The 14,286-nt window shown below is 50.0% G+C and overlaps 1 protein-coding gene across 1 annotated transcript; it reads right to left on the bottom strand.

Annotated features, from left to right (window-relative positions):
* Window positions 1-2,413: 2,413 nt before the first annotated feature.
* OAS1 (2'-5'-oligoadenylate synthetase 1) lies at window positions 2,414-13,762 on the bottom strand. Its single transcript, XM_002925243.4, has 6 exons — window positions 13,487-13,762; window positions 11,244-11,532; window positions 8,976-9,160; window positions 4,710-4,942; window positions 4,090-4,243; window positions 2,414-2,918 (listed from the first exon to the last, which is right to left on the bottom strand). The coding sequence occupies exons 1-6, from the start codon at window positions 13,664-13,666 to the stop codon at window positions 2,757-2,759; spliced, it is 1,203 nt and encodes a 400-aa protein (XP_002925289.2). The 5' UTR covers window positions 13,667-13,762; the 3' UTR covers window positions 2,414-2,756.
* Window positions 13,763-14,286: the final 524 nt, after the last annotated feature.

Raw genomic sequence — 14,286 nt, 5'->3', positions numbered from 1 at the left:
GAGCTCTCTGCGGAGCTGTTCGCCAGCTCCAGGAATTAGCTAGAGGCAATGTCTCCAGGATCGCAAGGCCCTGGGAAGCCAAACATCAGAAAACACAGAAAAAGAAAGGTGTGACTAGTGCAGAAGCACCGGTAGGAATAAGGCTGGGGGGGTGCAGGGGGGGTAGACATAGTGAGATGGTAGCTTCTTGCAGGTGCCCACCTTGTAGGCAGGGACAGTGGCTGGGAAGAGGTCACAATGGGTGCACCATGGGTCAGTTCTTTATCCCAGCTGGGAACTCCTGGGCAGTGCACGCCTCCCTGTCGGTGGGGCGGGGGGCGCAGAGGTGCTGGTGCTGGTGCTGGTCTGGGTAACTCCATGAAGCAGATGCCCGTGTGGGATTAAATGTGCAAGAGAAACTGGGGAGAAAGCCGGGAGCCTCCAGGAAAGTGGGTAGACCGTGAGTGATTGAGTCTGACTCTGAACGAAGCCAAGAAGGAAGAAAAGCTGGCTTTGCAGTCTAGAGGTCAGCAAGACCAGTGGGGAGTCCTTTAGCCCTGTGGCTTGTCAGAGGAGCCCCATGTCTTAGTGTCCCTGCCGCACTCAGCAGCCCATGTGCAGGGTGACTTCGCTGTCAACGTGTGGATGGGTTTGGAAGTGCAGTTGCTGGGACCTCCTCTCCTGGGAGCTTGGCTAGGTACCTTTTCAGGGTCGCCGGAGTGGGGAATGCAGGTGTATGAAGACCACCCCGCAGTGACCAAAAGCATGAGCTTCAGAGAGAGGACTAGGTCCTTGCTAGGGTTTAAGTTCGGGCTCTGTCTCTTGCTTGCCAGGTGACCCCGGCCAAGTGCCCTGACCTCAGTTTGCTATTATGGCAATAAAAATAAAACCCATCTTGCAGGGATGCTGGGGACCTAAAAGGAGGAATGGGGAGATGAACAAGCCAGGACTTTGTCAGCCACTCAAGGTGACTGCCAAGTCAGGTGACAAGAGCATGCGTGGTCCTTTTGTGAGCCCTTCTGGGGGGAGGTTATATTTCGGAGTCTTGTACATGAAATGCTGGTTCTTGGTACCAAGGAAGAGACAGTGTGACGCCCAGCATATTCTTGAATCCAGTGATTCACGTTCTGGGGCAGCTGTGGAATATATAGAAATCGAATGTGTGCCACAGGTATAATTTTAACATTTTTTAAAAAAGATTTTATTTATTTATTTGACAGAGATAGAGACAGTCAGAGAGAGAGGGAACACAAGCACAGGGAGTGGGAGAGGAAGAAGCAGGCTCACAGCAGAGGAGCCTGATGTGGGGCTCGATCCCACAACGCTGGGATCACGCCCTGAGCCGAAGGCAGACACTTAACCGCTGTGCCACCCAGGCGCCCCTAATTTTAACATTTTTAGGAGCCGCAGTAAAAAGCAAAAAGATACAGAGAAGTCCATTTTGATTTAACTCAGCATCTCAAAAAGTTTTGTCATTTCAACATGCGATCAATATAAAAAATAATCAGTTGTCAAGAATGTGACATTCTTGGGGCGCCCGGGTGGCACAGCGGTTAAGCGTCTGCCTTCAGCTCAGGGCGTGATCCCAGCGTTATGGGATCGAGCCCCACATCAGGCTCCTCTGCTGTGAGCCTGCTTCTTCCTCTCCCACTCCCCCTGCTTGTGTTCCCTCTCTCACTGGCTGTCTCTATCTCTGTCAAATAAATAAATAAAATCTTAAAAAAAAAAAGAATGTGACATTCTTGGGGTGCCTGGGTGGCTCAGTGGGTTAAGCGTCTGCTTTTGGCTCTGGTCGAAATCCTGGGGTCCTGGGATCGAGGCCTGCATGGGCTCCCTGCTCAGTGGGGAGTCTGCTTCTTTCTCTCTGACCCTCCCCCACCCCACTTGTGCTCTCTCAAATAAATAAATAAATGAATGAATAATCTTAAAAAAACAAAAAAAAGAATGTGACATTCTTTTTAGGGTGTGCGCGCTAAGTCTCTGAAACCTGGTATGTGTTTAAACATCACACCCCTCTCCCCCCACCCCGGGCACATCTGGAATTTGACCAGCTGCGTTTCCAGTGCCCAGGGAGCCACGTGTGACTCGAAGCTATTGCACCACACAGGGCAGTTCTGAAATGTTTCCTCCATAAATAATCAGAAATGTAGAGAGAGGATGAATCAAAGTTGCTGGCCTTAGATCCTTCTGAAAGTTAGAAGGATCCAAAATGATCTAATATTAAAACAGTGCATTCAAATGTCAGACCAGGAGGCAGGGGTTTGGGTCTGTTTCGTTCGCTGCTGTGCTCCCAGCGCCCAGAACAATGCTTGGAACACGGTAGGTACTCAATACATATTTCTAGTTGAATCCGTTCACATATACACACATATAACACACAGATACATATAGCTCTTGGCTATGGGATTTACAGTTAATAAACGCCCAACACACGGTATTTCCTATTCTTTTTTATTGTTATTGATGGTAAATTGGACTATAAGCCACCCACCAGGAACACGGAGGCTCTCTGGTTGTCTCTCAGGGATGATTGTCAGCGAACAGGCTGGGGCAGGGTGGGGCTGCAGGGCAATGGTAGCCACGAGAGGGTAAAGAGCATAGAATAAGGGAGGGGTGGGGGGCAGGAGACCTGGATTCCGGTCTGAGGTCTGACACCAACTCACTGTCGGTATTGCTGCCGTCTTCTGCCCTCTGGATCAAGGGACGTCCTCCAACCCCTGAAACAGGGGGCTGGCCTGGATGATTCTGGAGCCCTTCCCCCTAAGGCACGCTGGCGTTCAGAGGATGGCACACATCCAGTCATCTTCCCTCTGGGCAGTGGCTGGTGTCATGCCTGTGCTGAGGCTCCTCCCAGCTGGTACAGGGTGCCATCCGGTCCCCTGGAACTGATGCATCCTGTGCTCACAAGTGAACCAATCGTCCTCGTTGTCTTCTTCAAGCTGAAAGGGTAAAGCACGTGATCACATCGGAGCATTGATCCTTCCGCCGTGGCAGCGGGTCTCAGTGAGCATTTATGGTGGCTACTGTGTGACATGCCCCCTGGATCTCCCTCGAAAAAGGACAAAGAGGTCTCAGCTGCTGGGGAGGGGGTCAGCAGACAGACGTCAGCAGTCAGCCGTTTTAGGGTTGCCTCGATGACAGAGAGCCCCACGTTCAAGGCTGTGCCCCTTCCTGAGCTGCCCGGATTCAGTGACGGGTCCACGTGGGGGTCTGAAAGCCTGACCACCCCAGACTGGAGCAGGGCAAGTCTGGAGGCCGCTGGAGCTCCAGGGGGTGGGCTGAGACGGACGCAGGGCTCCAGCCCCGCTGGACTTCTCTCTGTGCCCACACAGCAAGGGTGACACAGGGAGGGCTGAGCAGAGCACTGGCATTAGAGTCGACTGACTTTGGATCCCAGCTCCGCCACTCCCTAGATAACGGTCTCTGAGCCTCCTTTTCTCGAACGTGAGATTGGGAGTAGCAAACACACCTCAAAGGGTGTTGTGGTGATTTAAGGAAATAACGGGGCATCTAGGACAGAACCTGAGCACAAAGCAAATATTCAGGAAGTGGTGGCTGTTATTACTTATTGTTATTCACAGAGGCATGAGCCCGCTGGGGCTGGTGACAAAGTTGCCTCTGGCCAGGGTCATGTGAACTGAAGAATGAAGCCTGGACAAGGGATGTGCAAATCCCAGGAACCCTCTGAATGGGGCCAAGATGACTGAAAAAACGGAGCATAGCCTGAGACTCTACGACTATGTGACTTCTAACAAGGAGGAATTTCTCTAGAGAATGTTTTTTGGAGAGAATGGAGGTCACCTGACCTCTCTAGGCCTGCTTCCTCACCTGCGACATGAGGAGAGTAGGACAGGCCTGTCTCAAAGGACATGATGGGAGGATGGAGATGTGACAATGATGGGAGAATGGAGACGAGACAATGATGGGAGGATGGAGACTCAAAACATGCGAAATGCTCCTCACAGGACTTGGAACGTAATAAGAGGTCCGTACGTATCAGATAATGACCATAACTGTTTACTGTTAATTTAGAATGCATTAGTCTTACATGCCCCACGCTGCATAGAGGGGGTGGGGGGAGGATGACAGGGAGGAAGCAGAAGGTCTCACCGGCACGTTCCAGGAGCTCACTGGAGACCCATCGCCTTTCAGAAAGCACGGGTAATGCAGCCAATTCCTGGCCTCTTCTGCCAGCCGCCACCAGCTGTGTGGGTCTCCACCAGCCACGTTTCCCGTTGGGTCAGCTGGGTCCAGAATCACAGGCCTGCAGAGTAACAGTGAGAGAGGGAAGGTGAGGAACCAGGGCTGTATCTGGGGAATCCAGACGCTCCTGGCAGGGCAAAACACTAGGCTGGCACGGGCTGGGACTCGGGCAGGAGCTGGGCGCTATTCCCGGGGCATTAGTCTTCCAGCAAGCTCTTAATCCCTGGGAGCAATTATGATTATTGCTCTAGCTGTTATTTTAGTTCACATTTCGGCTCTTTCACTCATTTTCTGTTAAGGGTAAGACAAGCTCCTTACCCCTCAGACCCTCAGTTTACCCATCTGTACAGTGGGAACGGAGCTCCTGCCTCACAGGGTTGGAGCCTCTCGTTTAAATCAGATGGCACCAGTAAAAGGCTGAGCGCAAGAGGAGGACCAGCAGATGGGGAGCCCTCATCTCCAACATGCCACAGCTGTATCCAGGGGCTCGTTTACGTGGGGAGCTAACCCGTGCGGAGATAGAGTACCTGGGTTTTGCAAGCTGCGTCTTCAGGTACTGTCCAATAATCGGGTGTTCAAAGTTGTAATACTTCGTCCAGTAGATACAGAGCTGCTGGTAGTTCAGGACTAATTGCAAGACGGTCCGAAACCCCTGAGCTGTGCTGAACTCTGTCTGCCTGCTGCCGCGCTCCCAGGCATAGACCGTCAGGAGCTCCAAGGCGTACTGCTGTGGCAGCGGCTTCCCAAGCTGCTTCTTACACTGAGAAGTGGAAAAACAATCAGGAACAGGCACTTGTCCAGCTGGGGCATAAAGCACAGTTCCCAAAGACCAAGTCCAGCCTGCCGTTTGTTTGCTTTTGTAAATAACATTTACAAATTGCTTTATTGATTTTACAATTTTACAATTGCTTTATTGCTTTTGTAAATAACATTTCAGTGCAGCAGGCCAAGGCTGCTTTCATGTGACCGAGTTGAGTAGTTGTGACAAGAGACCATGTGGCCCACAAGTTCTAAAAAATATTTACTGCCTGAGGCATTGTGGAAAAAAGTTTCCTGACTCCTGGGTTAAGAGCTTGGGCTCTGGATTCTGAGTGATGTGGCTTTGAGTCCTGGCTCCCCTGGTGTCTGATTCCAGGAAGACAACCTAGACTCTTGGAGCCTCATTTTTCTCACCTGCCAGGTGACTGGTCATAATAGCACCAAGCTCATAAGGATACTGTGAAAATTAACTGAGAGGAAGAACTTGTTGCATTCCTAGGAGCCAAACAAAATTCCCTTTGGAGTAAGATATAAACCCCAAAGCCTCAAGTGATTTCACAAATAATTGTCAAGTACCATGACCAGCACATAAGCAACCAGGCACACAGAAAACAAGACACCAACAGTAATAACCAGCAAAAAAAGTGAAAATAGTAATAAGTCCCCAAAACTTTAAATATTGAAGGATCAGATAGAGCCTTTAAAATAACTAGAAACATCCTGTTTACAGAAATAAAAGAGCTTGAACTAGAAGAAATTAGAAGCCATAAGAAGTAACTTAGTGTATCTATAAAAGAATAAAACAGAAATTGTCAAATGGGGCACCTGGGTGGCTCAGCCATTAAGCGTCTGCCTTCGGCTCAGGTCATGATCCCAGGGTTCTGGGATTGAGCCCCGCATCAGGTTCCCTGCTCTGTGGGAAGCCTGCTTCTCCCTCTCACACTCCCCTTGCTTGTGTTCCCTCTCTCACTGTCTCTCTCTGTCAAATAAATAAATAAAATCTTTAAAAAAAAAAGAAATTGTTAAACAAAAATTTACAATAACTGTAATTAATAACTCAACTGCAAATTAGACACAGTTAAGGGGGAAATTAGTGAATTAGAGAGAGTGTTAGAATAAACTATTCATAATAAAGCATGGAGAGACAAAAAGATGGAAAATGTGGAAGAGAGTGTAAAGATACTGGAAGATAGAGTGAGGTCTAACATACATTTAATTGGAGTTCCAGGAGGCAAGGAAGAGAGAGAGAGATGATGTTTTAGGAGAATGGCTGAGAGTTTCCAAAACTGACAAAAGATATCCATTCACAGATTCAGGAATCCCAGTGAAGGACCCAATGAACTCCAAGCAGGACAAGTGAAAAAGGAATCATCATTAAGACACCTCAGATTGAGGGGTACCTGGGTGGCTCAGCTGCTTGAGTGTCTGCCTTCCCCTCGGATTGTAGTCCTGGGATCCTGGGATCGAGCCCCACCTTGGGCTCCCTGCTCAGCGAGGAGACTGCTTCTCCCTCTCCCTCTGCCATCCCCCCCCAACCCCCCAACTTGTGCTCTCTGGCTCTCTCTATCTCTTTGTCAAATAAAGAAATAAAACCTTTAAAAAAAAGACACCTCAGACTGAAATGAAACAAAATCAAAGACAAAGAGAAAAATATAAATGCAGCCAGATGAATAAGACAGATTACCTACAAAGGAGCCACAGTTAGACTGACAACTGACGTCTCACTAGTGACCCCGGAAGATGGAGTGATATGTTTCCGTGTACTGAAATAGCCACCAACCCAGAAAAAATACCCATCAACAATAAAGGTACAATCAAGACCTTTTCAGGCAAACAAAAATTAAGAGTTCATCATCAGAAGACCGTCAGCAAAAAAAGTCTTCCAGGACATGCTTCAGGAAGAAGGAACATGATCCTAGAAGGAAGGTTACAGATGTAGGAAAGAGCTGAGGGTGAAGAACGTGGTCAATACGTGGATAGATAAAATGAGCTCTAGTATGGAAAATAATAGTAATGCTTTGCAGCACATGAAAATATCGAGACTCGAAACATACAACAAAGTGGCAGGTAAGTTGCAGGTGGTGATGGTGGTGGTGAGTGGAGTTAAAGCATGGGGAGATTCCTGTATCGTTTTGCGGAAAAGAAGAGAGAGGGAGAGGGGAGGGGGAGGAGAGGCAGGCAGGGAGAGGGGGGGAGGGACACTTCCCTTGTCGTGCTGGATTATCTTGCTCATTGTAATACAACTACTATTCCTGGCTTCTTTCCACTAATTGTCAGTAGCGTCCTTGCCCCCTATCACCATGGTTACCAAAAATGTCCTCATGAATTTTCAGTATCCTTGGGGGCAGTGTTATACTTGTCAAGAACCACTTTTGTAAGTTCTAAGATGTTCAGGCTCCGTGATCAGATCTCCCTGAACAGAAAACTAAGAGGTCTAGCAGATCAAGGACTGTCTTGCTTTGCCTTAAAGGTTATTTTTATTTTTATTTTTTAAGATTTTATTTATTTATTTGAAAGAGAGGGAGAGACAGTGTGCAGGAGACAGAGCAGGAGCAGAGGGGGAGAGAGGCAGGAGGAGAGGAAGAGAAGCAGACTCCCCGCTGAGCAGGGAGCAGGAAGCAGGGTTGGATCCCAGGACCCCGGGGATCATGACCTGAGCTGAAGGCAGATGCTTAACCCACTGAGCCACCCAGGCGCCCCTTAAAGATTATTTTTAAAGTAGGAAGGTTTACCCTTAATTACTTTCTTCCACTCATTTATTCATCCAAAAACATACATGTATATTATAAAATGTATATTATATATTAGGCAAAGTCTTAAGTCAGAAGGCTCGAATTCAAGTTTTTGTGCTGCTCCTTATTAGCTGAAAGAGCTATCTGACCCTTACTCTCTTTCTGCGATACGGGTTTGAGAATAACACCTAGGCTTGCTCCGTGCATGGACTCACCATAAACATTAAATAAGATACAGTCTATTTGAAAGTAAACAGAAATGCATATCACAGCCACAAAAGCTGAGCTACGACGAGCCTGGCACAAGGGAAGCACATGGTACGTGTGAGCTTTTGTTCCGTGTGCTCCTGGCGTGGCTCCAAGAAACCACACAGGTAAGGACCAGCTATGCCAGGAACCACGTCCTGGGTTCACTCCCGTGCCTCGTTACTCCTTGCAAAGGAGAAAACAAGAAGCGGAGGGAGGTTAAGTGCATTGTTCAAGGTCAGACAGCCCGGAAGTGCCCAGAAGTGTGTGTGTGTGCGTGTGTGTGTGTGTGTGTGTGTGTGTGTGTGTGTGTGGTCATGGCAGTCACTAGCTGATTCGACAGTTACTCACGGAGCGATACAGCAGTGAATGAACCATACAGACAGATGCCTTCCTTGGTGCAGATTTTTAGAGGGGAGACAGACAAACCCACGGGCTGGAGCAGAGTTTCCCTCTTGGAGGAACTACAAGACAGACAAACCCACGGGCTGGAGCAGAGTTTCCCTCTTGGAGGAACTACAAGGAAGACGGCATGGCCAGAAGGGCAGAGAGGTCGAGGGCAGATCCCGGGAGCCTCGTGAGATGACTGGGACCAGGGTAAGAGTGATGGAGGGGGGGCAATTGGCTATATTTTAAATACAGGAGCAACATCACTCATCGACTGGCGGGCTAGGGGAGCCCGTGTGAAACAGTGCAGTGAGACCCATGGTTTAGGTGAGAGCCGCTGGAAGCCTGGGGTTGTCATTTCCGGAGCTGGGAAGGACCAGGAGGAAGGAGGCAGCCTGGGTCCACCGGCACCTGTCGCAGGCCTTGCCCCTCCCCTTCTTATCCTCTCTCCCCTCCGCATCCCCTTCTCCTCCATCCCTCCTTCCCCACACATCCCCTCCTCTCCCCCCTTTCCTCTCCCCTTCCTGCCGCCTCACCCTTCTCCCTTCAGCTCCCTCCCTCTCTCTCCTTCCCCTCCTCCCTCTCCCTTTCCACACTTCTCTCTTCTCCTTCCCTCCCTCTATTCTGTAACTCTCCCCCTCCTCCGCTCCCCAGGCAGGAGGAACCTACCTTTTGGTACCAGTGCTTGACCAGACGGATGAGACTTTTCACCTTGGTTGGACGCTGCCTCAGGAAGTCTCGCTGCAGCTCCGTGAAGCAGGTGGAGAACTCCCCCTCTCTCCCCAGGTCCTGGCACTCTTCGATTAGCTCGATGTAGACTTGAGGGTTAGGTCTGCCGTTATTGGTCCACTGACCTGTTAGGGACAAATCCGTAACTTGAAGACGTCAGCGCTTCTCTGAGTTTCTTCCAGCTGCTCTGGGGCGACAAGCTTGCTGGCCGTGGGGTGCAGCTGAAGGGGCAGCAGGCCCAGAGCCAGGGGGGCCTGGAGTCTTTCCCCAGCCTTCCCTGCTCCCAGCTCTCCTGCTGTCACCCCATCCAGGCCACCATGACCCCTCTCTCCCACCAGGACTTCCGGCAGCCGCCTCCTCAGTTTTCTTCACAGCCCGTTCTTGACCCAGCACCCAGCGAGAGGCCTTTCGAAACCTGGTCCCACGGCCTCTTGCTTCCCACAACATCTGGAATAAAGGGTCCCCACAATGGCCTATGAAATGGGATGGGATCTGTGTCCTGCCACCTCTCCCATCTCACCTCCTACCTCGCTGCCTTGCCACAGATGCCACGTGGCCTTTTTTCCCTTCCTCAAGTATGCCAAGCTCGTTCCTGTCTCAGGGCCTTTGCACACGTGGCTTCCTCTTATTGGAAACCCCAGATCTTCCCATGGTGGGCTCCTTCTCATCCCTTGGGCCTCAGCTCAGATGTCACCTCCTCGGGGGGGCCCTCTGTCATCACTCCATCCAAATGAGCCCTCCACCCTCCATTGCTCTGCACTGTATCAATCCTGTTAGGTTTTTGTCACAGCAGGTATCATTCCGTTTATCTGGTTTCTGTACTTATTGTCAAGCACCGGGAGAGACGGTCCTTGTTTGGCTCATTCATGGCCACAGAGCAGTGCCTGGTCCACAGCAGGTGCTCAGTGGGTAATCTGTGCTTATCGTTGTTGATGGAACATCTCCGTCCTCTGGTCTTACCTCTCTTCCGATCTATTTTCCACACCACAGTTGGGCTGTCTTTCTAAAACATAAATCTGACCCTGCTTGAAACCCTTCCACAGCTATCCATTGTGTTCAGGAGAAATCCATGGCCAAGGCTCCAGGCGTCTCAGGATCAGCTCACTCCCTCCTCGCCCTCCCCACTCCCTCCTCACCCTCCACCCCCACCCTCCGTTCATCCTCAGCGTCTTGCAGTTCCCCCAACACATCCTGATTTCCCCCAGGCCTTTGCTTGCACTGTCTCCTGTGCCTGGCACGTCCTTCCTCCCCTTCTCTCTCCCCCTCTTATATTTTGTAGCCAATGGAGTGCCGGCACCCAACGCCCGGACATGGCAATAAGGAAAGATTCCCAAACTTTCTCACTTCCTGGTGCTTTCAGAGTTTTGGTATTATTCTCACGGGCCCCCTATGCCAAAAAAGCAAAAACAAAAACAAAAGCAAAAAAACCCCCCAACCAACCAACCAAACAAACAAAACCCAAACAACAACCACAAAACCCACCCCGTTTGCATGTATGTAGTTCAGCACAACGGAACAGCAGTAGCTGGTGTGGTGTCTGATAGCGGTCACGGTGTTTCCCTCCAAAATTTAAAATCCAAACTATTCCATGTGCCCCTGTGAGTTATTTCGCTGCGGCACCCTGGGGTGCCTCGGGACACAGTTGGGGAACTCACATTTTTGAACACCTCCTATGTGCCAGGCCCTGTAAGAGCTTAATGTATGATCATTTAATCCTCACAGCAAGAGCCCAACCGAGGTGGCCTGGTTTAACCAGTTTTCCTAACGGGGAAATCGAGCCTCCGAGAGGCGATGCTTCCTGTCCAAATGTTTCTGCAGATTATCTAGAAGTTCCAACCCTCGGCATAAGTTTAGCGAGGCCTCCTGGTGTTTGGGGTAAAAGATGCAATTCACCTATCGGCTCCCTGGCGGATCTGTGCTGCCTCATTTTCAGAAAGAGAAGTCTCAAGGAGAAGCAGCCAGCCCGACGGGAGCCCCCTGAAAAATGTCTTGCCCCCAAATTGTGCCCGCTTGGCCGTCTCAGGTCGCTCCTGTGGCTGGTTATGACCTCATTCATTCTGAGATCTCCTCCCCACTTTGCCGGGATGCCCCCTCATGGTAAGACTTTCCAATTGTGGGAAATTTCTGCTCAGAAATATGAAAAGAGACAGAAGCTTTGACTCAGGACAAAGGCAGAAAGTGTGTGTGTGTGTGTGTGCGAGCGCTTACCCAGGACATCAAAGGCGGGCAGTACGTCAAACTCCACCCCTTCGTGGAGATGGGGGTGCATGAGCGTAAAGCTGAGGGCTCGGGGCTTCTGCCATTGCAGACTCCCGACCTCAAACTCCACTTCAAAGATTTCTTCTCTTTGACAGGCTTCCAGCTGCCTCTTAATTTCCCAGATGAACGTTCCTCGATTGTCAAGCTGGTCCTGAAAACTCCCGAGGTTGTTAAGAAAGACCACAAGATCGGCATCTGATTGGCCTCTGAGGGACGTGCCTTTGCCTGAAGAGCCACCCTAAAACAGATGAGGAGAATGCGAACTCACAGGTATTGAGACGAGCCTCCCTATATAAAGTGCTGAGGACCATCACTAACATTCTCGAGTCTTAGCCTCTGCGCCGAGGGCATCAGCAGTCTTAGTTCCCATAACGCTCACAGGACTCTATGACTCCCATAGTCTTGTTAGCAGCTCCCACTTTACAGATGGGGCAACAAGTGCTCAGAGAGGGGTTACAGCAGCCCAGCCTCTGAGCGACAGTTGGCAGAGTGTAATTCAAGCCCTGGCTGTCTCGTTCCAGCGTCTGTGTTCTTTATTCCCCAACCTTTACTATCTCATACAGGATTAGCTTCTGTAGACTGGCCCATGCTGCGTGGTTTTCATACGTCATAGAATTTGCAGAGCCCTGTCAGGCACTGGGAGTTACGCAGGAGGGAGCTGAAGCACTGAGAGGTGAAGTGACTCCAAGTTTCACAGCCAGCAGGTGCTATCTGCTTTCGAAACGTAGACTCTTACCCAGCCCATGATACCACAGAAATGGTGGGTCCCATGGTGGATGGGGGGAAAGGGAACCCTCATACACTGTTGGTGGGAATGGAAATTGGTGCAGCCACTGTGGAAGATGGTATGGAGCTCCTCAAAAAATTAAAAATAGAGCTGCCTTATGATCCAGTAATCCCACTATTGGGTATTTACCCAAAGAAAATGAAAACACTAATTGAAGAAGATACAGGCAATCCTATGTTTATCGCAGTATTATCTATTATAGCCAAGATATGGAAGCAGCCAAGAGTCCATCCATAGCTGAATGGATAAAGAAGATATGGTGTGTACACACACACACACACACACACACACACACACACAGGAATATTCTCCAGCCATAAAAAGAATGACACCTTGCCATTTGCAACAACATGGATGGATCTAGAAGGTATAATGCTAAGCAAAATAAGTCAGACAGAGGAAGACAAATACCGTATGATTTCGCTCATACGTGGAATCTAAACAAACAAAACCAGAGACTCAAATACAGAGAACAAACTGGTGGTTGCCAGAGGGGAGGTGGGTGGCGGGGGGTGAGTGACATAAAGGGATTAAGAAGTTCAAACTTCCAGGGGCGCCTGGGTGGCACAGTGGTTAAGCGTCTGCCTTCAGCTCAGGGCGTGATCCCGGCGTTATGGGATCGAGCCCCACATCAGGCTCCTCCGCTGGAAGCCTGCTTCTTCCTCTCCCACTCCCCCTGCTTGTGTTCCCTCTCTCACTGGCTGTGTCTCTCTCTGTCAAATAAATAAAATCTTAAAAAAAAAAATACACTGTAAACCTGAAACGAATGTCACACAGTATGTTAATGGCACTCAGTAAGAAAAAAGAACTCTAGTTCATCAGGGAAGCGGAAAAGCCGAGCAGCGATGGAGACAGCTGGTGCCGGACCCCCTTTCAGCAATGCCCGGCTCTGTTTTCACGGCGTATATACTTCCCAACACCTAAACTCTGTAGCCACACGAAACCATCGGAATAACATTTAGTTGCCACTGGCTGGAGAGGGGCTCTGGAAGCCATTTTGTCCAAAAAAACAAAACAAAACAAAACAAAACCCAGAAACAAGCCCTCGGGGATGTAGAGTCTTAAAGAGCTCGTGATTCGGCAGAACTTGTGAGTCCCCAGCCTGGCTGTTCATTTGCAAATTATTTATTAGAGCCGGGCCTCAGTTTTCCTGTCTCTGAAATGGACGTGGCTGAGGATGGTGGTTGATAAACTCCAGCCAGGGCATTTATTTAAAAGCTACAGATGTAGGGCCTCACCCCAGAATCTATTCTAACAAGGTATGGTTAAAATTTTTTCCGGGGGGGTATGGATATATCAGAAACCACCAGCCCCAAAGACCTTACCCCTTTGCTCTCTCTCTGTCTCTGCGGGACCTCTTGCCCGTCCAGCCGCCCCTTCCCCAGGCAGGGAGGCTTGGGCTTACCTTGACCACCTTGGACACCCGCACAGGGTGGGGGGCACCTTGGAAACACCTCTCCTTCAGGAAAGTGGAGATGATGTGGACGGCTTCCTTGATCTGCCTGCGGAAATGTGTGTCTGGCAGGAGATGGGTTTCAATGAACTTGTCCAGGTCCTTGGCCGAGACCTCTTCCAGCTCCCACATGATTCTGGGGGCAGGGACAGGAGAGCCTGTGGCCAAAGCGCTGGCTGCAGGGAACTGTGGCCTCGGCCGGCGGGTCCTGCCGCCTGAGTCAGTCAGTTTCATTTCCGTGGAAGGGAGGAGCTTAGCGTGGCAAACACTCCTGGGAGCCCCGAACTGCTCTGCCCAGCCAGCTCCGTCCAGGACTTTCTACGCTTGCGTCCTTTCTGCAGCAGCCTAGAGCATCAGGCTGGACTCTGAAACTGTTGCGCTTTTTTTTTTTTAAAGATTTTATTCATTTATTTATTCATTAGAGAGAGAGTGCGGGTGTGCGTGAGAGTGAGCTGGGGGCGGGGCACTGGGAGAGGGAGACTCCCCGCTAGGCAGGGAGCCCCGCAGGATGGATTCCAGGACTCTACGATCATGACCTGAGCCTGACCCTGAAGGCAGACACAACCCACGGAGCCACCCAGGCACCCCTGAAACTGTTGCTTTTTAACCCATAAGAGTTAGGAGAAGTTGTCACTAAAAACCCGTTTGTGGTTTCTTGCTTCACCCAGGAGAAATTGTCATTAGAATTGGATTTGTGGTTTCCTGCTTTGTCTTTTTTTATTGCTGACAAAATTGTTTTATAGTTTCCTATG

Source organism: Ailuropoda melanoleuca, chromosome 12 (genome assembly GCF_002007445.2).
Source record: "Ailuropoda melanoleuca isolate Jingjing chromosome 12, ASM200744v2, whole genome shotgun sequence".
Taxonomy (NCBI): Eukaryota; Metazoa; Chordata; class Mammalia; order Carnivora; family Ursidae; genus Ailuropoda; species Ailuropoda melanoleuca.
This window is presented reverse-complemented; position numbering and strand designations above follow the sequence as displayed.